Genomic DNA, 22,949 nt, shown 5'->3' on the forward strand with positions numbered 1-22,949 from the left:
TCGGTGCGAATGATATGGCCGAGGCTTCTAATCTCCTGTTGACAATCGCAAGAATTGATGCTGCTAATGCATTTGATAGGGTTAATTGGGTCTATCTTTGGGAAGTATTGCAGGATTATGGTTTCAGCAGCTATGTTACTGAAGTTGTGCAAATGCTATATAAGGTGCCGGCAGCTAAGGTTTTGGATCGCAAATTTACAGCTTCGTTTCAGATATCCAGGGGAACTAGACAGCAGTGTCCTTTGTCGCCAATTCTGTTCCGTGTATATATTGAGCCCTTTTCCCAGATGATTCGGCAGGATTAGACCATTCTTCCCTTTGAAGCTGCAGGGTTACCAACCAGACTAGCACTGCATGCTGATGACATAGTTCTGTATACATCGAACCCAGAGCTCTCTGTTCCACAGCTTGAGACGCAAGCCAGAGATTCTGGGAGTCTGTCAGGATATCTAATCAATAAGGGGAAGACAGAGATTATGACTTGGGCTAAAGAGGAGGTAGGGCTTCAAACCAGAAACCAGATTAGGAATCCTGGGATCATCGTAAATCAGAGTTTGGAGGAAATATCGGATGTAAACTTAACTAAGGTATCCCACTGTTAATTAGGAAAAAATCAATGCTGATATGTGAACAAAATTGAGTCCTTATTAACAAATTCACCCGATGTGAACACCGCATCAACCTCGACTCGCAAATACGTAGTCTGGCAAGCACTGAGACCTAGGCACAAGGTTACTGATTGACAGGCCAAAGGTGGGGTGGCACGTAGCTGGCATACAAATGCATGGACGGGAAATCCGAGATCAATCCCACAGATTAGTGAAGAGAACAAACAATGTTTAAGGGAGATTGGCCCCAATAAAGCGAGCATGGCTGGAGGGGGTACGCGCGCTCAAAAAACACCATAAAGTCAGATGCTACATGAGTTAGGAACACAGAGAAAATCACATCACAGAATACGCAGTGATCACGTACTCCCCGTGCCAGACATCTGGACACTTTAACCACTGGCCGCATTTTGTCCTTGCAAGGTCGAGGCCCACCTGGATTATCAATTAAAATTAATTTATGAATCTAGAGGGAGCAACTTACATTCCTCTCCCTACAAGGATCTCCAGAAACATTTTATTGCCTGTAATGAATTGTATATAAGAACGCTACAGTTTGATTGTAATTTGAGACATTCCTCAGACCCAGTAACTGTTCTCCCGGCCGCTATGTTTAATTAAACAAACTGTTCCTGTTTTGCCAAAGGTTTTTCAAAGGTATTTCATGTTCAAGCAACACCGTGATAAAGATGCTCGTCTTACAAGATGGAGGGAAAATCTACCCCAGGGTATCTATGGGAGGGTGAACACCATTAAGATGCTAGTTCTTCCGAAGGTGATTGTCTTGTTTAACACTAAACCACTTCCTTTCACCAAAAAGCTTTTGCAGAAATTGCAAGGGAGGGTCATCAGCTTTAGATGGGCATCCAGGGGAGCCAGGATCTCATGAAAGAAGCTCCAAAGGAGACTAAAGCAAGGGAGGGTCAGCAGCTTTATATGGGCATCCAGGGGAGCCAGGATCTCATGAAAGAAGGAGGAGACTGAAGCAAGGGAGGGTCGGCAGCTTTATATGGGCATCCAGGGGAGCCAGGATCTCACGAAAGAAGCCCCGGAGGAGACTGAAGCAAGGGAGGGTCGACAGCTTCACGTGGGCTCCAGGGGAGCCAGGATCTCATGAAAGAAAGAGGAGACTGAAGCAAGGGAGGGTCAGCAGCTTCATATGGGCATTGAGGGGAGCCAGGATCTCATGAAAGAAGCTCCGTAGGAGACTGAAGCAAGGGGGGGTCAGCAGCTTTATATGGGCATCCAGGGGAGCCAGGATCTCATGAAAGAAGCTCTGGAGGAGACTGAAGCAAGGCAGGGTCAGCAGCTTTCTATGGGCGTCCAGGGGAGTCAGAATCTCATGAAAGAAGGAGGAGACTGAAGCAAGGGAGGGTCAGCAGCTTTATATGGGTATCCAGGGGAGCCAGGATCTCATGAAAGAAGCTCCGGAGGAGACTGAAGCAAGGGAGGGTCAAGCAGCTTCAAATGGGCATCCAGGGGAGCCAGGATCTCACGAAAGAAGCCCCGGAGGAGACTGATGCAAGGGAGGGTCGGCAGCTTCCTATGGGCATTGAGGGGAGCCAGGATCAAATGAAAGAAGCTCCGGAGGAGACTGAAGCAAGGGAGGGTCAGCAGCTTTATATGAGCATCCAGGGGAGCCAGGATCTCATGAAAGAAGCTCTGGAGGAGACTGAAGCAAGGCAGGGTCAGCAGCTTTATATGGGCGTCCAGGGGAGTCAGGATCTCATGAAAGAAGGAGGAGACTGAAGCCAGGGAGGGTCAGCAGCTTTATATGAGCATCCAGGGGAGCCAGGATCTCATAAAAGAAGGAGGAGACTGAAGCAAGGGAGGGTCAGCAGCTTCATATGGGCATCCAGGGGAGTCAGGATCTCATGAAAGAAGCCACGGAGGAGACTGAAGCCAGGGAGGGTCAGCAGCTTTATATGGGCATCCAGGGGAGCCAGGATCTGATAAAAGAAGGAGGAGACTGAAGCAAGGGATGGTCGGCAGCTTTATATGGGCATCCAGGGCAGCCAGGATCTCATGAAAAAAGCCACTGAGGAAACTGAAGCAAGGGGGGCTCGCTCTTCCGGGTTTTCAAGCCTATTGTTATTCTTTCCAGTTCAAGAATCCCTGGCTCTTGGCTGGAGAGCTAGATAATTCTCACATAGGTCAATTGTGTAGACCTATGTTGAAGCATTTAAGCCTGAAAACGTTTTTTGTTTAAGTTTGGGGACCTAAAGTTTTTTAACAAGGTAGATTAATGGTACTCTTAACAATCCTGATGGTGTGGGAATCCTTTAGGAGAATTCTCGGGATAGATTACAATGCGGACCTGGCACCAATTTGGGGCTCTCCTGGAACCCCCAAGTGACTTAAAGATAAACTTAGTTACCCTCTCCAGCATGGCAACCTTTCCACCTGGAGTGACACGACAAGCGCTCTCTAAACTTTTGAAGCGGGGCTTTCAAAATTTAAATGCCTGCAGCTTTGTTGTTAGTGGTCATCCCAAACGTAGTCAGAGGTGAGAGGTTCGGTGCAGGAGGATTTTCTCAAGTGGGTGACGGCTAAGTAACAACCTAAAAAAGGGTTTTCACAGTGGTATTGGGTATTCATTTCCGCAGCAGATGAGAAAATGGGAGTCCCATACCTGCGCTGGGAAAAGGATCTTCTGGCGCTGGCTAAAGAGCAATTATAGCGAGTATCTTTACATCTGTTATACACTCAGATTAAACCAGTACCACTTAAAAAGAATCATTTGTTTACTCTCCATCGACCTTATTGGTCACCAACGAAGATGGCTAAGATCACATAGGAACCATTAAAATATTAGAAGTGCGGTGACACAGAGGCGGATAATATACGCATGTTCGTGGACTGCCCGTTATTTGCCTTCTTCTGGTGGTATGTAAGTCAGGTGTTTCAAGAAATTATTGGCTGCGAAGTTAAGGTAAGCCCCTGCCTGGGATTTGAGATGGACTTGTGCCCGTACTGGGACTCGGATCAGGCCTCACTGATATTTTTTCTGATATCGCTAGCAAGAACGGAAATCTGTAAGAAATCAATTACTCCCGACCCACCAAGGGTATCAGAATGGCTCGGATCTGTAAGAGATGTCAGTAGACTGGAGTTGGAGCGCAAGTCGGCCTCAGTAGATGATTAGTGCCCCATACTACCTCTGCAGAGAGGAGAAGTCATGTCACTATACGCTGTAACCTCTAGGCACTGTTACTTCTTAGGATTCTTCTTTTCATCTTTGGCTCCGGCATCCATAGGATCTAGCTGTTCGTTTAGCCTATGGTGGATCCATAGGATCAGCATGGCCATTCATTTTATTAATGATAGATAAGATTGGGGGGCGTGGCCAACAAGATGGCCGGGAGGCAGCACTAAAAGAGAGCTTCAGCCCAGACACAGACATACTCCATCCTCCTGCCACCCCCTCGACTCTAAAAATCTTGAAACTGATCTCCGGATATGGGGGCACCAGGGGGTATGGAAATAGTGACACCCCGGAGCTGTCTGCAATGCACTGATGCACAAACCGAGGAGGGGCCTACAAGTCACTACCTCTCTGCTGGAGACCAGGTGGCCTGCCGAAGCTGTGAGGCGGACCTGGGGAGCTGCCGCAAGGAGGTGAATGGAGTGTGGGCGGTAGAGCGGGACAGCCGATACCCCGATAGCAGTGGGAACAGCCTGCGGACAGAACCTGCAGCCTGTAACGGAGCCCCGGCACGCCTTCGCTCTTGGTGACTGCCTCGCCACGGAGAGACCCCCCAACATGGTGGCTGTATTGACTTACCCCCCTCCTGAGGCTGAGTGCAAGAGAGACTGTGACCGCTGATCCCCTGGACATTGCAGGCACTCCTACATGCCGTGGTGGAGATGAGCCGCGACAACGGTGCGCCCTGGTTGATGCAAGGGGGATGCTGGGGACGGATCCGGTGGTGGCCCTGGTGGACTCATGGTGCTTGAGGTTGAGCTTTTCTGTGGACCCTCCCCCCCACCCCCCCAGGTGCTTGTTTAGGGGTATGCCTGGAGAGTATAATAAGTGTGGCTGCACACACAAGCGAGAGGCTGCCAGCAATTGTTTATTCGCCCCACCCCGGGATTGAGGGTCGTGCAGAGGAGTGAGAGGAGACTAGCAGTCAGCCTTGGCTGCGTGGAGGTGAACTGGACTGGACGTGAACCCACACTCTTGGTGGCATTCATTCTAAACACACAAGGTGTGGGGAGCGACCACAACTGCAGCACTTCCGCCAGAAATCCTGGAGATACTGAGGGAGAGAAAGTTGCAGGTCCTCAAGGTGGCATGGGTAAGGACAAACTGCGCAGGGGCAGCAAGCAGACAAAGATTAACCAGTTCACGGTACAGGGAGCGGGCACCACCACGTCACAGTCTCTTGAAGAGGTGACACAACCTGCAATGGAGGCCTGAGGGGCCCAGATTCTGGCAGCAATTAAAGCCTCAGGCCAAAACCGAAGCCATGGCCATAGACATGAACCTCCTCCGCACCGACCTTCGCACGGTAGCGGTGCGATCAGTGGAAACGGAGACACAGGTCACGGAAGTGCGGGGGGAGATCTCCACATTGAAGGTGACGGTGGCCTAGCAGGCGGTCTGCTTGAGTCGATTGGAGGCACGGATGGAATATGTGGAGGGCTGGTCCTGCAGATGTAACCTATGATTTATGGGATTCCCCGAGGGCGCCGAGGGTAACGTCCCAGAGACCTTCATGGAAGACTGGATCAAGACGGCACTCACAAACGTGACACTATTTTTTGTGGTGGAAAGGGCCCACAAGTCATTGGTCCCACCGCCGCAACCAGGAGCTCGAACCCGAAGCATAATAGGGAAATTTCTCAACTACAGAGAACGGGATAAACTACTATGAGGGGTTCGAGCCATGGAGACCCGATATTTGTAAATAGCAGTATACAAATATTCCCAGACTATACAAGAGCTGTCCAATTGCAATGGCAGTCCTTTAGTAGTGTCAAACAAAAGCTAAGAATGATTGGCTTGAAGTATATGTTGCCTTATCCTGCCAAACTGAAGGTGCTGCGGGATGGACGTTCTCATTTTATCATAATGCCAGAGAACACTTGGGACTGGCTGGAGGTCCATAGTGCTGAATGTCAGCCTTCGACATCTACGGGACGGGCTCGGGATTCACTGTGGTAGAAAGAAGGCCCCTCAGCTACTCCAAGGAGACAAAGCCAACGTAGACGCCGTTCCAGATCTGCTGCGAGAACGGTGGTACTCTGGACCTAGCAAAACAATGACAGGAGTGAGAAGCAGCCAGGGCCTTAGTTGAGGCAGTTACTTCTGCTGCTTCCTCAAGCACAGAATCAGATCTGTTGGGGACTCACGAACACCCGAGCGAGCAGATGGTCGAATATGGACACATATTTATGGACTACACTGAAGGTGCTGTAGAATGATGTTGCCCTTGCCCCTGGCGTGACAGGTATGAGGAGGGCTGGAGGGGGAATGCCACCCAGTAGTACGACGGGACTGATTAGTCTGTTTGTTGAGGCTTCCCCTAGGACACTCGGTCATTGTTGTACGGACTTTAAGTGAGGTGTGATAAGATGAGGTGGTGGCACTGATAGAGGGCCCAGGTCTTTCACGCACCAAGCGGCCAACCCTCCCTTTTTCCCTTGCTCTATTATACTTTACTTCTTGTTTTTCTCCCATACCTTCTCCCATTTCTACTTTTCAGTTGTGTGACGGATTACCTGACTACCAGTGTGAGAAACCTCAGGGTATTAGGGAGCAGAACTGCTGATTGAGCCGCCCCCTGGGGTGAGATCTGACTATTTTCTGCCCCTAAGATATAATACCAGTTTATACCCAATAGAGGGATTGTACACACACTGTAGTTCAATTGAGACTGTTTTTGGGTGGGTGGGAGTAGCATTATGTGTGGGAGGACACTAGCTAAGTTGAAAGGTGTTTACCCGGGTGGTATAATGGAAGTTGCATATGGTTTGGGGTTATTATCATTGTTGAAGCATCAGTTGTGTGCCTGAGGGTGGCGGGGTTTGGGAATTGTGTGGGGAGGTGTGTCTGCGGAGGAGGAGAGCGAGGGGGGAGGGATGTTACGAGATGGGTGAAATTTTAAATTTTCACATGGAATGTGAGGGGTCTAAACTCCTTCGTGAAACAGTATAGAACACACATCTATCTTAGAAGGATTAGATTTCATTTAGCTCTCCTCCGAGAGACACATTTGTTGGAGACAGAAGCCCAGAAACTCCACAAAAAATGGTGGGGACCGCTTTACTCATCCACTTATTCATCCTATGCCAGAGAGGTATCCATATGGGTGGCTCGGGGATCTTGTTTCAGCTGAGTGGCCGGGTTGCGGACGTGACAGGATGCTACATTCTCATACACAACCTTTTAAATGGCTGGAATATCTGCTTGCTTAAAACAGTGACAAGAGTGATTTTTTCAAGGCCCTAGAAATGGAATTATATTCTCCATCCGGAAATTCACGGGACAACTATTCGTACATTGGCCCTTTTCATTGTATTCCGCTACACATTGAATCACTTCCCTCGTTTCACCTGGGTGACCAGTTTTCATTCTAAACTGGTCTACTTTTATATGTTGTTATTTGCACTTCTCTCAGGAGACTTTGCTCTCCTTACGGTGTACTGATTTTTACTTTTCTGCACAATCCTATATTTTCCTCAGCATGGTTGCATATACATGCAGTTTAATATATATTTTAAATAGATTACGACAAGATCTTCTCTGTATCTATCGGACTACTTTTGGACATTGTCCTTACTACAGAGCACTCAGCTATTCTATATTCTTATTAAATCTCACAACTAATATATATTCTTTCCTTGCATGCAAAAAGGAACACCAAATACACATATTTATTTGTATCTTAGAGAGCACAATGCATGCAAAATCTAGTTTTTCACTTGTATTATAATATATACTGGTATTCCCTGTGGCCTCCATGGGTTCTCTTCTTTCGGTCAACATCACCTATCATGGGTACCGCTTTTTATGGCTTTGGGTGAGCTGACGCGACAATGCATTTTTACACAATATTCTCAGTGTGTTGTGACCGGCATATATAATTTCATGTCACTATTTTCCTTCGCCTCATCACTGGTATATGAGGTTGAGACGTAAGAATTGTACGTAAAATATTTCATGAGAGATGATGTTCCATTCCAATGTATGTATATTTTCTGCAGCCTTGACAAAGCCCAACGGACGAAACACGTGTCAGCTGCTTGTGCTCGTATAGACCAGATATTGGCTGTTCCTTCTTGTATATAAACCGAACATTGTGGAAACTACAAATGGAATAAGATAACTTCACAAAAAAGGGCAAATAATTTGATGGACTTCACATTAGGACTACTTTCTTTATTAAATGGACTTTCTATGTGTGCTCTAGTACTTATTATTTTTTGTAATTTTTGCCAAGGACATTGTCCTAAGCAGGTGCACACCCTAGGTGGCAGGGTGTCTGCAGTACCATGGTAGCAGCTCTACCCCACATGAAGATATATGTGTATGATCCAACATCCCTAACAATAGTGCTGAAAAGTGGATCTGCAATTGTCGTGAGCATAGCCACCATTTGTGTTTGTGTAGTTAGGAAATTATGACTTAGTTTTTGCACAACTCTGATTTGAGTAACACGTAAAGAGATCTGTCCAGAATGTGCTTGCGTTTTCTGTGTGTTCATGTTACTTTTCTTAGGACCAAAGTTAAGCTTTAAAGATGCAAATAGGTTTTGTGAGGACAGCAGCTCATTTTTGTTGCAATTATTTCAGGAGTTTCCTGATGACGCAGGGGAGTTTATTGAGACATTAAGTTTCCAGGAGAGTCTGAGGACTTAAAGGTATTTTTCAGAATGTGAAGTGATTTTATGAGGATCTGAAAGTTTCCTAACACTTTGTGTGAGCTCAGTAGCGGTGTTTACACACCGCAGCAGTGAGACATGCTCCTTACACACTGACAGGAGGATAATAAACCAACCTTACCTGCTTAGGGTGCTTCTGACATCCTGCAAAACAGGGAAACAAACACAGTGAAATCAGTTTCCACAGGAGATGTTAAAGTTTTGGCAGTATTTTTAGGAGTGAAACACTTAACTATCTATGGTTAGAAAACAGTGACTGGGGTCACATGACACAGCACATTCTGGGGTATTGCCTGACTAAGCACAAAATGTGATATTCAGAATGAGGTCACAAGATATAACAGAAACTGATATTTGGAATGGTAATGACATAGCACAGTGTAATTCTGAATGGGGTCACAAAAACACAGCACATTCTGATATTCTGAATGGAGTCACCTGACACATTGTATGATGTTCGCAACAGGGTCACATGCATGGGCATCATTTAGGGATTGCCAGGGGTCGCAGCTGTGACTCCTGGCTTGCCCCTTGTGACCCCTGGCACTGCTTGTGCGACCTCTAGCTTCAGAGGTAGCAAAACGAGTACCGAGAACACAACGGACGCTCACCCTTATGGGAGTCGTTCTCCCCCTTTGTTTTCAGCCAATTTTATATTAAACTAATAGTGAATAATAGATCATTATTCACTGTTAGCGTAGTAAAAAATGGGGCACGGGGATCTAGAATGAGAACTTCTGTAGCAGATGTCTTAAATCAAAAAATGCTTTTAAATGTATGGAGGGTACGTGCTTGGGGATCGGAGTGTGGTTGTGTGTTTGTGAGTGTTTGTACTTGTGAGCATGAGTGTGTGTAAGTAAAAGTGAGTGTCAGTGACAGGTAGTGTGTGAGAGCCACTAAACGGTAGTGAGTGAGAATAAGTGAGAATGAGTGGCAGTGAGCATGAGAGTCAGAATGAGTGACAATAAGAGTGAGTGCACAAGTGAAAAAGTATGAGTGAGTAGGAGTTGGATTGAGTGTGAATGAAGGAGAGAGAATGAGTGATACAGAGTGTGTGAGAATGACAGTTAGAGCAAGTGAGTATGAGTAAGTATGTTGGAGTCAGAGTAAAAATGAGTGACAGTGAGGTAGACTAAGTGAGAATTGAGTGTGGCTGAGTAAATGTGAGTGAGAATATGATGTAATGCTTGCTAGTCTGTCATTGGCCCTTACATACTGAAGGTAATTTGTGGCTTATAGAGGGACCCATAGAAGACTTCTACTGCTGGAATACTGGAGGCAATTGCTGGCATGGAGAGGCACCTGTCAAAACCACTGCTACTAGCACACTGGAGGCAATTGTAGGCATGGACAGGCACCGGTGAAAACCACTGCTACTGGCACACTGGAGGCAATTGTAGGCATGGACAGGCACCTGTGAAAACCACTGCTACTGGCACACTGGAGGCAATTGTAGGCATGGACAGGCACCTGTGAAAACCACTGCTACTGGCACACTGGAGCCAATTGTTGGAATGGGCAGACACCTGTGAAAACCACTGCTACTGGCACACTGGAGCCAATTATTGGAATGGGCAGGCACCTATGAAAACCACTGCTACTGGCACACTGGAGGCAATTGTAGGCATCGACAGGCACTTGTGAAAACCACTGCTACTGGCAGACTGGAGGCAATTGTTGGAATGGACAGGCACCTGTGAAAACCACTGCTACTGGAGGCAATTGTAGGCATGGACAGGCACCTGTGAAAACCACTGCTACTGGCACACTGGAGGCAATTGTAGGCATGGACAGGCACCTGTGAAAACCACTGCTACTGGCACACTGAAGGCAATTGTAGGCATGGACAGGCACCTGTGAAAACCACTGCTACTGGCACACGGAGGCAATTGTAGGCATGGACAGGCACCTGTGAAAACCACTGCTACTGGCACACTGGAGGCAATTGTCTGCATGGGAAGGCACCTGTGAAAACCACTGCTACTGGCACACTGGAGGCTATTGTAGGCATGGAGAGGCACCAGTGAAAACCACTGCTACTGGCACACTGGAGGCAATTATTGGCATGGACAGGCACCTGTGAAAACCACTGCTACTGGCACACTGGAGCCAATTGTAGGCATGGACAGGCACCAGTGAAAACCACTGCTACTGGTACACTGGAGGTAATTGTAGGCATGGACAGGCACCTGTGAAAACCACTGCTACTGGCACACTGGAGGCAATTGTAGGCATGGACAGGCACCTGTGAAAACCACTGCTACTGGCACACTGGAGGCAATTGTAGGCATGGACAGGCACCTGTGAAAACCACTGCTACTGGCACACGGGAGGCAATTGTAGGCATGGACAGGCACCTGTGAAAACCACTGCTACTGGCACACTGGAGGCAATTGTCGGCATGGACAGGCACCTGTGAAAATCACTGCTTCTGGCACACTGGAGGTAATTGTAGGCATGAACAGGCACCTGTGAAAACCACTGCTACTGGCACACTGGAGGCAATTGTTGGCATGGACAGGCACCTGTGAAAACCACTGCTACTGGCACACTGGAGGCAACTGTTGGAATGGACAAGCACCTGTGAAATACACTGCTACTGGCACACTGGAGGAAATTGTTTGCATGGACAAGCACCTGTGAAATACACTGCTACTGGCACACTGGAGGAAATTGTTGGCATGGGCAGACACCTATGAAAACCACTGCTACTGGCACACTGGAGGCAATTGTCGGCATGGACAGACACCTGTGAAAACCACTGCTACTGGCACACTGGAGGCAATTGTAGGCATGGACAGGCACCTGTGAAAACCACTGCTACTGGCACACTGGAGGCAATTGTTGGAATGGGCAGGCACCTGTGAAAACCACTGCTACTGGCACACTGGAGGCAATTGTTGGCATGGACAGGCACCTGTGAAAACCACTGCTACTGGCACACTGGAGGCAATTGTCGGCATGGACAGGCACCTGTGAATACTACTGCTACTGGCACACTGGAGGCAATTGTAGGCATGGACAGGCACCTGTGAAAACCACTGCTACTGACACACTGGAGGCAACTGTTGGAATGGACAAGCACCTGTGAAAACCACTGCTACTGGCACACTGGAGGCAATTGTTGGAATGGGCAGGCACCAGTGAAAACCACTGCTACTGGCACACTGGAGGAAATTGTTGGCATGGGCAGGCACCTGTGAAAACCACTGCTACTGGCACACGGGAGGCAATTGTCGGCATGGGAAGGCACCTGTGAAAACCACTGCTACTGGCACACTGGAGGAAATTGTTGGCATGGACAGGCACCTGTGAAAACCACTGCTACTGACACACTGGAGGCAACTGTTGGCATGGGCAGGCACCTGTGAAAACCACTGCTACTGGCACACTGGAGCTAATTGTTGGAATGGGCAGGCACCTGTGAAAACCACTGCTACTGGCACACGGCAGGCAATTGTCGGCATGGGCAGGCACCTGTGAAAACCACTGCTACTGGCACACTGGAGGCAATTGTCGGCATGGGCAGGCACCTGTGAAAACCACTGCTACTGGCACAGTGGAGGCAATTGCCGGCATGGGCAGGCACCTGTGAAAACCATTGCTACTGGCACACTGGAGCCAATTGTTGGAATGGGTAGGCACCTGTGAAAACCACTGCTACTGACACACTGGAGCCAATTGTTGGAATGGGCAGGCACCAGTGAAAACCACTGCTACTGGCACACTGGAGGCAATTGTCGGCATGGGCAGGCATCTGTGAAAACCACTGCTACTGGCACACTGGAGGCAATTGTAGGCATGGACAGGCACCTGTGAAAACCACTGCTACTGGCACACTGGAGACAATTGTTGGAATGGGCAGGCACCAGTGAAAACCACTGCTACTGGCACACTGGAGGCCATTGTCGGCATGGGCAGGCACCTGTGAAAACCACTGCTACGTGCACACTGGAGGCAATTGTAGGCATGGGCAGGCACCTGTGAAAACCACTGCTACTTGCACACTGGAGGCAATTGTCGGCATGGGAAGGCACCTGTGAAAACCACTGCTATTGCCACACGGCAGGCAATTGTAGGCATGGACAGGCACCTGTGAAAACCACTGCTACTGGCACACTGGAGCCAATTGTAGGCATGGACAGGCACCAGAGAAAACCACTGCTACTGGTACACTGGAGGCAATTGTTGGAATGGGCAGGGACCTGTGAAAACCACTGCTACTGGCACACTGGAGGCAATTGACGGCATGGGCAGGCACCTGTGAAAACCACTGCTACTGGCACACTGGAGACAATTGTTGGAATGGGCAGGCACCAGTGAAAACCACTGCTACTGGCACACTGGAGGCAATTGTCGGCATGGGCAGGCACCTGTGAAAACCACTGCTACTTGCACACTGGAGGCAATTGTAGGCATGGGCAGGCACCTGTGAAAACCACTGCTATTGCCACACGGCAGGCAATTGTAGGCATGGACAGGCACCTGTGAAAACCACTGCTACTGGCACACTGGAGGCAATTGTCAGCATGGGCAGGCACCAGTGAAAGCCACTGCTACTGGCACACTGGAGGCAATTGTCGGCATGGGCAGGCACCTGTGAAAACCACTGCTACTTGCACACTGGAGGCAATTGCCGGCATGGGCAGGCACCTGTGAAAACCACTGCTACTGGCACACGGCAGGCAATTGTAGGCATGGACAGGCACCTGTGAAAACCACTGCTACTGGCACACTGGAGGCAATTGTCGGCATGGGCAGGCACCAGTGAAAGCCACTGCTACTGGCACACTGGAGGCAATTGTCGGCATGGGCAGGCACCTGTGAAAACCACTGCTACTGGCACACTGGAGGCAATTGCCGGCATGGGCAGGCACCTGTGAAAACCACTGCTACTGGCACACTGGAGACAATTGTAGGCATGGGCAGGCACCTGTGAGAACCACTGCTACTGGCACACTGGAGGCAATTGTTGGCATGGGCAGGCACCTGTGAAAACCACTGCTACTGGCACATGGCAGGCAATGTTTGGCATGGACAGGCACCAGTGAAAACCACTGCTACTGACACACTGGAGGCAATTGTTGGCATGGGCAGGCGCCTGTGAAAACCACTGCTATTGCCACATGGCAGGCAATTGTAGGCATGGACAGGCACCTGTGAAAACCACTGCTACTGGCACACTTAAGACAATTGTTAGCATGGGCAGGCACCTGTGAAAACCACTGCTACTGGCACCCGGTAGGCAATTGTTGGCATAGGGGGTAACTGTGACAAAATACTGGCACTAGCTCATTGGAGATGCTTTTTGGCATAAGGGAGAAAAACCATGACATACCGGGGCAACAATCACAAAATTCTAGTCCTGATGTACTAGATGTAATTCCACCCAGCGGCGGTTTATCTAGGGGGGCATTGTCCCCCTGTATTTGCTGCCCCCCTGGACCCTAATATGCATTTATAAAGTTTATATTACTGACCACGGTGCTTATTTTACAGCTGTGGGCCGGCTGCACATTGCAAGCAGCAGACTTTCAATTTATGAGTGGGCGGGGGGCAGGGCATCATTATAGACGTCACCAGAAGAGTGTCTGGGTCTAAAGATGTGTAAGTGCGCATGTCATGATGGATGGGTATCTTCCTATGACCAACCCGACATGTGCACATAAGGCCTCTCCTACCCGCACAACGTTAGGGAGCCAGGGATCACATCTGCAGGCTCCCCGGTCTCCTAAGGAGAGCTGACTTTGCCTGCTCCAGCCCATCCGGACGCTGCTCCTATGCTGTGAAGCAGCTTCTGAATTGGCTCAAGAGGAGAAGAGTAGGCCTAGTCTTGGAGGCAGCAGGTTTGGCTTTACAGAAGGACATGGCCAATCAGAGTATTCTCGCTGGCTTTATTATTGAGCCATGCAGTGGTTGGTTATTTTCTATCCCTGCTGCCTTTCCTTCAGTCGCTCTACTGTGACCGCCTCATCATCATGCCTAGCCCAGGGAGTAGCAAAGACGAGGGCGAGAAGCGATGCGAGTAAGTAATGGATAAGGTAATAAACTATTTTACAGGATTAATGTTTTCTCAAGATGTTTTACAAGACAGAAAATTAACCTGGTAAACAGACAAAAGAGATACCGGAGAAGATGTTCAGAATATGGTATAAAAACATCATGAAAACGGGCCATGAAATTGAAGGGTGTCGAGAGATAAACAAAAGAGGAGTGAAAAATAAAATCACACGGGGAAGCCAGATGAGTGAGGCACAAAAATATACATTTTCTGATTGGTAAAATGTAGACTTCATCATTTAAGTGAACCATGAAACCTCGGAGATGATCTAACAAGGCCAAGCGGCACTAAAACGGTAATAAAGTAGGACTTCAGGATGGTAAAATCTTAAAATAATAAGCAAGCGTCCCATGGCCGTATGTTGGTTCATTACAGTAGGACTTTAGGATGATAAATATTCAATCATAAGCAAGCGTCCTGTGGTCGTATGTTGGCTAATGTTTAATGAAATTACTATCAAGAATGATGAGGGAGAAAATTAACAAACATATAAAGCAGGGGTCTGCAGCCGATCGATCGCAAGCTATTGGTAGCTCGCCGACAACCTGTCAGTAGCTCGCAGCCTGACCCCACTTTTGTATTCTGTCATTGCAGTTTTGTTTATTGTTAGGCCTTTTTGGCTTCTTATCCATTCTTGCTCGCTGTCGCACACACCAACTGCTTCCATTGGCTATTAAGCTTCGCTGGGGAGTAGTGGGGCAAAGCGAGTAACATCAGTCCTGCATGAGCAGTGTTAGACTGCCCTCCGTCAGTGACTGATGTGCTTCCAGTCCATGTTGGCCTCTTCTCATTGGTTGACATACGAGGTGGGATATGCAGTCTTGGATGCGTGTACACTGCCTCTGCCAGCATCCCGCGTGCTGCGACTATGTCTACAGCACTTGAATAATGTAGGTTTGCTAGTGCGGCGGCTGTGGATGAGAAGCTTTCTCAGGAAACAGAAGAGCATCAGCTGCTTTGCTAGAGCGGCACCTGTGGATGTGAAGCTTTCTCTAGAAACAGAATTGCATCAGCTGCTATGCTAGTGTGGCGCCTGTGGGTGTGAAGCTTTCTCTGGAAACAGAAGTGCATCAGCTGCTTTGCTAGTGCGGCTCCTGTGGATTTGAAGCTTTCTCTGGAAACAGAAGTGCATCAGCTGCTTTGCTAGTGCGGCGCTTGTGGATGTGAAGCTTTCTCTAGAAACAGAAGTGCATCAGCTGCTTTGCTAGTGCAGTGCCTGTGGATGTGAAGCTTTCTCTAGAAACAGAAGTGCATCAGCTGCTATGCTAGTGTGGCGCCTGTGGATGTGAAGCTTTCTCTAGAAACAGAAGTGCATCAGCTGCTTTGCTAGTGTGGCGCCTGTGGATGTGAAGATTTCTCTAGAAACAGAAGTGCATCAGCAGCTTTGCTAGTGCGGCGCCTGTAGATGTGAAGCTTTCTCTAGAAACAGAAGTACATCAGCTGCTTTGCTAGTGCTGCGCCTGTGGATGTGAAGCTTTCTCTAGAAACAGAAGTGCATCAGCTGCTTTGCTAGTGCGGCTCCTGTGGATGTGAAGCTTTCTCTAGAAACAGAAGTGCATCAGCTGTTTTGCTAGTGCGGCACCTGTGGATGAGAAGCTTTCTCTAGAAACAGAAGTGCATCAGCTGCTTTGCTAGTCCGGCGCCTGTGGGTGTGAAGCTTTCTCTAGAAACAGAAGTGCATCAGCTGCTTTACTAGTGCGGCGCCTGTGGGTGTGAAGCTTTCTCTAGAAACAGAAGTGCATCAGCTGCTTTGCTAGTGCGGCGTCTGTGGATGGGAAGCTTTCTCTGGAAACAGAAGTGCATCAGCTGCTTTGCTAGTGCAGCGTCTGTGGATGGGAAGCTTTCTCTGGAAACAGAAGTGCGTCAGGTGCTTTGCTAGTGCGGCGCCTGAGGGTGAGAAGCATTCTCTGGAAACAGAAGTGCATCAGCTGCTTTGCTAGTGCGACGCCTGTGGATGTGAAGCTTCCTCTGGAAACAGAAGTGCATCAGCTGCTTTGTTAGTGCGGCACCTGTGGATGTGAAGCTTTCTCTGGAAACAGAAGTGCATCAGCTGCTTTGCTAGTGCGACGCCTGTGGATGTGAAGCTTTCTCTAGAAACAGAAGTGCATCAGCTGCTTTGCTAGTGCGGCGCCTGTGGATTTGAAGCTTTCTCTAGAAACAGAAGTGCATCAGCTGCTTTGCTAGTGCGGCGCCTGTGGATGAGAAGCTTTCTCTAGAAATAGAAGTGCATCAGCTGCTTTGCTAGTGCGGCGCCTGTGGATGTGAAGCTTTCTCTAGAAACAGAAGTGCATCAGCTGCTTTGCTAGTGCGGCGCCTGTGGGTGAGAAGCATTCTCTGGAAACAGAAGTGAATCAGCTGCATTGCTAGTGCGGCGCCTGTGGGTGAGAAGCATTCTCTGGAAACAGAAGTGCATCAGCTGCTTTGCTAGTGCGGCGCCTGTGGATGAGAAGCTTTCTCTAGAAATAGAAGTGCATCAGCTGCTTTGCTAGTGCGACGCCTGTGGATGTGAAGCTTTCTCTAGAAACAGAAGTGCATTAGCTGCTTTGCTAGTGCGGCGCCTGTGGATTTGAAGCTTTCTCTAGAAACAGAAGTGCATCAGCTGCTTTGCTAGTGCGGCACCTGTGGATGAGAAGCTTTCTCTAGAAATAGAAGTGCATCAGCTGCTTTGCTAGTGCGGCGCCTGTGGATGTGAAGCTTTCTCTAGAAACAGAAGTGCATCAGCTGCTTTGCTAGTGCGGCGCCTGTGGATGTGAAGCTTTCTCTAGAAACAGAAGTGCATCAGCTGCTTTGCTAGTGCGGCGTCTGTGGATGTGAAGCTTTCTCTAGAAACAGAAGTGCATCAGCTGCATTGCTAGTGCAGCGTCTGTGGATGTGAAGCTTTCTCTAGATTCGAGTCTCAGCGTAGGCTCGACATCCTGTGATTCTGGACAAATGACTTAATCTCCTATCGACTGTGGCCTATAGATAGCGCCTAATGACCCTCACTGGAAGAATTATAAATTGTAATAAAATAATGAGAACATTTTTAAATAGGTTCCTGCTCCGGTTTGTGCCTAAGCGGTACCTTTTTGGGGAGTACTTGGGTTGGACTCTGGGAACAATGCACCAGTTGCTCGGCCTTTAGTAGCTCCAATGATTTTACTGATCAGAAGTAGCTCGCGCTACAGAAAAGGTTGGAGACCCCTGGTGTATACGGATTACTGGCAGCACCAACGGTTTCATGCAGAAGTTACCACTGTAGAACGAGCAGGATTTGCAAGAGGGACAGTCGTGCACCTATTGGGCACACGCCAGCTGCCTGTGTCACCCTCCTATAGAGAACTCCAATGTTCTGATATTATAGTCCGCGTTGCGACATGCTGTGAGAACTGCGCATATTATTTACCAGCAGATAATAACAACAAATACAAAGAATCCAATGTGAGCAAGTAGCGGCCTATAGGGGCATTGCATCAGGAGGAAGCAGAGACCACTTACCTATTTATTAGGAGAAGGTGAACCAGTCTCGGGCCAACAGCTATGGCACTCTGTAACAACTCTGTAACACTGTAACAACACCAACAGCAAATCCTGCCGTACTTCCGCACCGTCTTCAGTGTTACTGGTGGAAGCAGAAGTTTCATATTCTGAATTCAGCTTTGTCACCAGAATGAAAGGGGACGTTGAAGGACATTAAAGGGTGTTGAAGGGCATAGTATTCAGACTGTAACTGGAAAGTGTGGACACGGATGTGCGCAGGCATTTTACAGCTTTCGGGCGTTTCAGAGATGCACAAAGCCCACAATGCCCATGTAAGCACCTAGTTTTCTTGGGAGCAAATTGATTTCTGAGTGGTGTTGGTAGGGTGGGTGCTAAACTCTGCTCTGCCGGCAGCAGGCAGCAGAGCACAGAATGTGGCAAACCTGTGCCAAAGAAGCGGAGTTTGCCGTCCACTCCTAGAATCAATGTCCCTGGTCACATGACAAAGCAGTGGGTGATATGAATAAATTTACATGACACAGTCTGCTAGCCTAACACAAGTCACATGACACAATCTGTGATATTCTGAATGTTATCACATGAAGCAGTGCAGTGTAGGATTTACTGAATGAGGCCACATTACATAGTGTTTGATATTTTGAATGGGGTCACATGACACTGCATTGTATATTCTAATCTGTGTCACATGACCGAGCACATGGAGAACTTCACATAATATTATAAATCATGAATGGTTTCCTCCTGTTGAGGAGACATTTTACAAGACCTACAAATGATATGACACACAGTGAGAGCTCAGCTAGGGCGGCAAATGGAAACTGGTTTATTCCCATGAACACTCTGTATGTCACGCTCTGAGTACAGGTATTTGGACCTCTGCAGTGATGCGATTCGTTCTAATGGAGCCTCAAACACTAAAATCTTTGTTACAATTTAGCTACATGCTGTAATCTATAGCCCCTAGACACCTACAGATAGAGTGCATGTTGCATGTGTGCTACATTTTAATGAGCATGGAGTGTATCTATTGTGATTTAATGTATGGGGACAGGAGTCCATTTTGGATCCCGTATGTCTGATTAGTACATATGATGGAGGATGGAGGGACCTGCCAGATAGGGAGGTAGATTGTGGGAACCTTCCTGAGGTCTTTGAAGCGGACCAGACTTTTGTGAACGGAAAGGAATGAGGGAGACAAATGATGCTCTGAAGGTCATTCGCTGTTCACTTCCTGCATTCATTATCCCAAGAAGAGTTAATGCAGTTCTGTGCAGCAGCCGGGAGGGAAGGCCTCTCTTCTGAGCCATTGTGTCACAGCACACACAGCTCCACTCTCTCTTCCTGCCAAGATTGAGTGACAAAGACTTTAACCTGACCAGTCCGTGCTAATAAATAAAATGTCAGAACTCCCCGAATCCAGCTCCAGAGATAGAGCTCTTGAATTTTCATCTACATCTAAAAAAACTATGACAAATACTGGTAAGAAACCCAGGTCACTGTGCCAGGAGTCTCTTTCACCAGAGTCAAGACCCACAAAGCACTGATGGAGATAAATAGCGTCGAACTTTAGAGAAACATGAAAATAAGGAACAATATGTTTTTTAGGTGTAAAAAAAGTCAATGTTTACTAGAAAGATATTTTCCTTTGAAACGTTCTGAATCATATCGAACCTAAAACACCATTTACATCATTGATGGTCATGAATTACTATGATAGACTTATGTTCAGCTCTTCCCGAAAGCTCTGATGTCACAGAGTATTATATCACAAAAGCTGGTTCTCTGAGAGTGGTCCTCGAGGTGTAGTCATTTGTTGTGAATCAATATAGCAACTACAGCGCACACAGGGTTCACAGTTGTAAACACTGAACGAGGTCCAGAGCTAGGATGCCTGACTGCCGCTTCCTTACATGTGAGGGCAACCTGGAAAGGACCCCTGCAAGCAGAGCTGTAGGCTGCCTATAGAATAGAGGAGCTGTCAGCTGCCTATAGAATAGAGGAGCTGTAGTCTGCCTATAGAATAGAGGAGCCTTCTGTTGTAGGGTACTTCTCCCCACATCTGTGTATGGTCTATTGAAAATCTAAGATAGCAGGATTACTGACTTAGTGGGAAGTAGCAAGCGCAGGACCACGATCATCAGATAACCCAAACATATAGGACCGTTTGAGTTCATGAACAGGTCATGGGCCATCGGCCTCAACTGACACAAGAGGTTCATCACCAGGTCAGGAGTCATCTTCCTCTACCACACGGTAGAGCATCCTAGACTGAGTCGCAAGGTCATATCAATGGGTCCGGGTCCATCATTCTAGCAGGAGCAAAGAGTGGACCTCTCTTGTGAGAAGGATGACCCGCCCTTGGACTGTGGGTCTTACTGGACCCATTTCATTTCTCATCACTGACACAGAACTATGGGCCAAACATTATCTACATTGGTGGTGGGCTTGATTCCCAAATTGGTCACCCAGGGAAACATAGCTCTACTATCAATTATTTTCCTAAAAGCAGAAATGGCATTTGAACATGTGTTTGGATTAACTGGTAAATTACACGTTTATAGCAACATTGACAGGTCATGGTCATTATCAACTACTTCAACTTAGACTGTTTCAGAACTGGCTGTGGAACCAGAGAGGGATGATCTCGGCCACCCTCGGAGGGATGTTCCCTGTCGGCCTCGGAGGGATGATCCCTGTTGCCCTCGGGGGCGATGCTCTCAGTCTCCATCGGTGGGATGTCCTGGATGCTCTCTGTCACCCTCATCTAATGCCCTTTACATGGAGCGATTTCTCATGAAGCTTCCGGGTTGTAAACTAATCAACCTATTTGAGCAGAGCATCACTGTCAAAAGTGACAGCGTATGACCACAATGAGGAGGTTTATAGCTCTAATCCCACCCTGAGCCAAATTGGTGAGGAATTTGGTTGCCGTTCACGGTTTCATGAGAATCCAGTTATAAATCAAATTTCTTTTGCTGCCGGGCAGCAATTTGCAGACATTCATTTCACACACTGAAATATGACCAAGGGTTGCCTGTGATATAAAATTGGCACTCTTCTTCAAACTAAAGCGTTTTCTGTGGCAATCTTTATCTGGGGCGGAAAAAAACACAGTGAGCTTTTCACTACATATTCCAAATGCCTAGTTATATAGCTGTTCACCCTAACAAAAGATCGGTGAACGCAAATGTAAGTGGTCATCTGTCTCAGGAAAAAAGTATCTGCTTTAGAACAGAAATATTTTCAAACTTCTTAGAAAAGGAGGAATTAGTTTTCTTTTCAATTCTCTAAGATGCTGGCTCAGCTTTTTTCACAATTTGCTCCTTCATTTCCGTGTTAATTACGGTCACTGGAATTGTCTGGTATGTTGCATTAACAACGACCTTTACAGTCTCCTCATCTCAACTGATGCCACACCCAACCATCCGCTCACCACATGGAAACTGCTCACCACACAGAGCACCACAGCCACCATGAACTCCATCCACTCTGGACCACCCACGGACTCCTGCCCCCACCACCTCTATTCTCAACGCATTCATCACCACAGCCACCTTTACTGATCAATGGAAACATGCAGAGGTCAGACCGCTCCTCAAGATACCCTCCGCCGACCCCAGAAAACTCAAGAACTACCGCCCCATCTCTCTGCTCCCCTTCCCAGCCAAAGTCCGTGAGAAGGGGATCAATCACCAACTCACCGAGCACCTGGAGACCAACAATCTGCTGGACACCTCCCAAACTGGCTTCCACGCCCACTTCAGCAACAAGACGGCCCTGATCACCGCCACCGCTGACAGTAGGTCCCTCCACAACCGTGGGGAGACAGCGGCCGTGATCCCTCCCGACCTCTCAGCAGCGTTCAACACCGTATCTCACCACACACTCATCAAAAGAATCCACCACATCCGGATCCAGGGAGATGCCCTCTAATGGATCACATCCTTCCTCACAGGATTAACCCAAAAGATCTGCCAACCACCCTCCGCTTCGGAACCCAATAGCATAATCTGCAGCATCCTTCAAGGCTGCTCAATCAGCCCCACCCTGTTCAACACATACATGACGCCTTTGGCCGACATCGTCAGAACCCACGGCCTCAACTTCATATCCTACACAGACGATGCCCAGCTCATCCTCTCGCTCACAGAAAACCCTTCCACCACCAGGACCAACTCCCACAACTACATGACGAGCGTCACCGACTGGATGAAGACCAACTGCCTGAAGCTCAACATGGATAAGACGGAAGTGCTGATATTCTGGGAATAACACCTCCCTGTGTAACGACACCTGATGGCCCTCCTAACACCCACACCGACAGACCGCACACACAACCTCAGCATCGCCCTGGACAGCAAACTCATCATGAAAGACCAGATTAATGCAGTCTCCTCCGTCTGATTCCTCACCCTCAAAATGCTCAAAAAGATCCTTAGATGGCTCCCCATCAACACCAGGTAAGCTGTCACTCAAGTTCAAGTCACCAGCTGGCTGGACTACGGCAACGCGTTCTATGCAGGACTCATCATCCAACTCCTGAATGGATTCCGGACGATACAGAACTCAACTGCCAGACTCATCCTGGACCTCCCCGGGAGGAACCACATCCCCCCCACCCCAGGAACCTCCACTGGCTCCCCATCCGTAAAAGATCCCAATTCAAGATGTTGACCGACGCCTATAAGGCCATCCACGACCAAGGACCAGCATACATCAACCAACGCCTGAACTGCCACCAACCCTCCAGACACCTGCCCTTCACCTCCCTCGCCCTCACTCACACTCTCCACATCCAACGAAGCAACAGTGGAGGATGTTCCTTCTCCTACCTCAGTGCAAAGTCCTGGAACAACCTCCCCTGCACCTCCGAACGTCATCCTCTCTCGCTGAATTCAGAAAAGGAATCTAGAC

General features: G+C 48.3%; 1 protein-coding gene across 2 annotated transcripts in view; it reads right to left on the reverse strand.

The window, feature by feature from the left end:
- The window catches only part of LOC146830587 (E3 ubiquitin-protein ligase TRIM39-like), a 136,742-nt gene that overhangs the window by 32,316 nt on the left and 81,477 nt on the right, over nt 1-22,949 (reverse strand). For both annotated transcript variants that reach the window (XM_085604786.1, XM_085604785.1), the window contains one exon: nt 8,616-8,638. In XM_085604786.1, coding sequence (XP_085460912.1) covers nt 8,616-8,638 — 23 coding nt within the window. The remainder of the gene's footprint in view (nt 1-8,615; nt 8,639-22,949) is intronic.

The sequence above is a fragment of the Triturus cristatus genome, chromosome 5_1, assembly GCF_964204655.1.
Source record: "Triturus cristatus chromosome 5_1, aTriCri1.1, whole genome shotgun sequence".
NCBI classification, from domain to species: domain Eukaryota; kingdom Metazoa; phylum Chordata; class Amphibia; order Caudata; family Salamandridae; genus Triturus; species Triturus cristatus.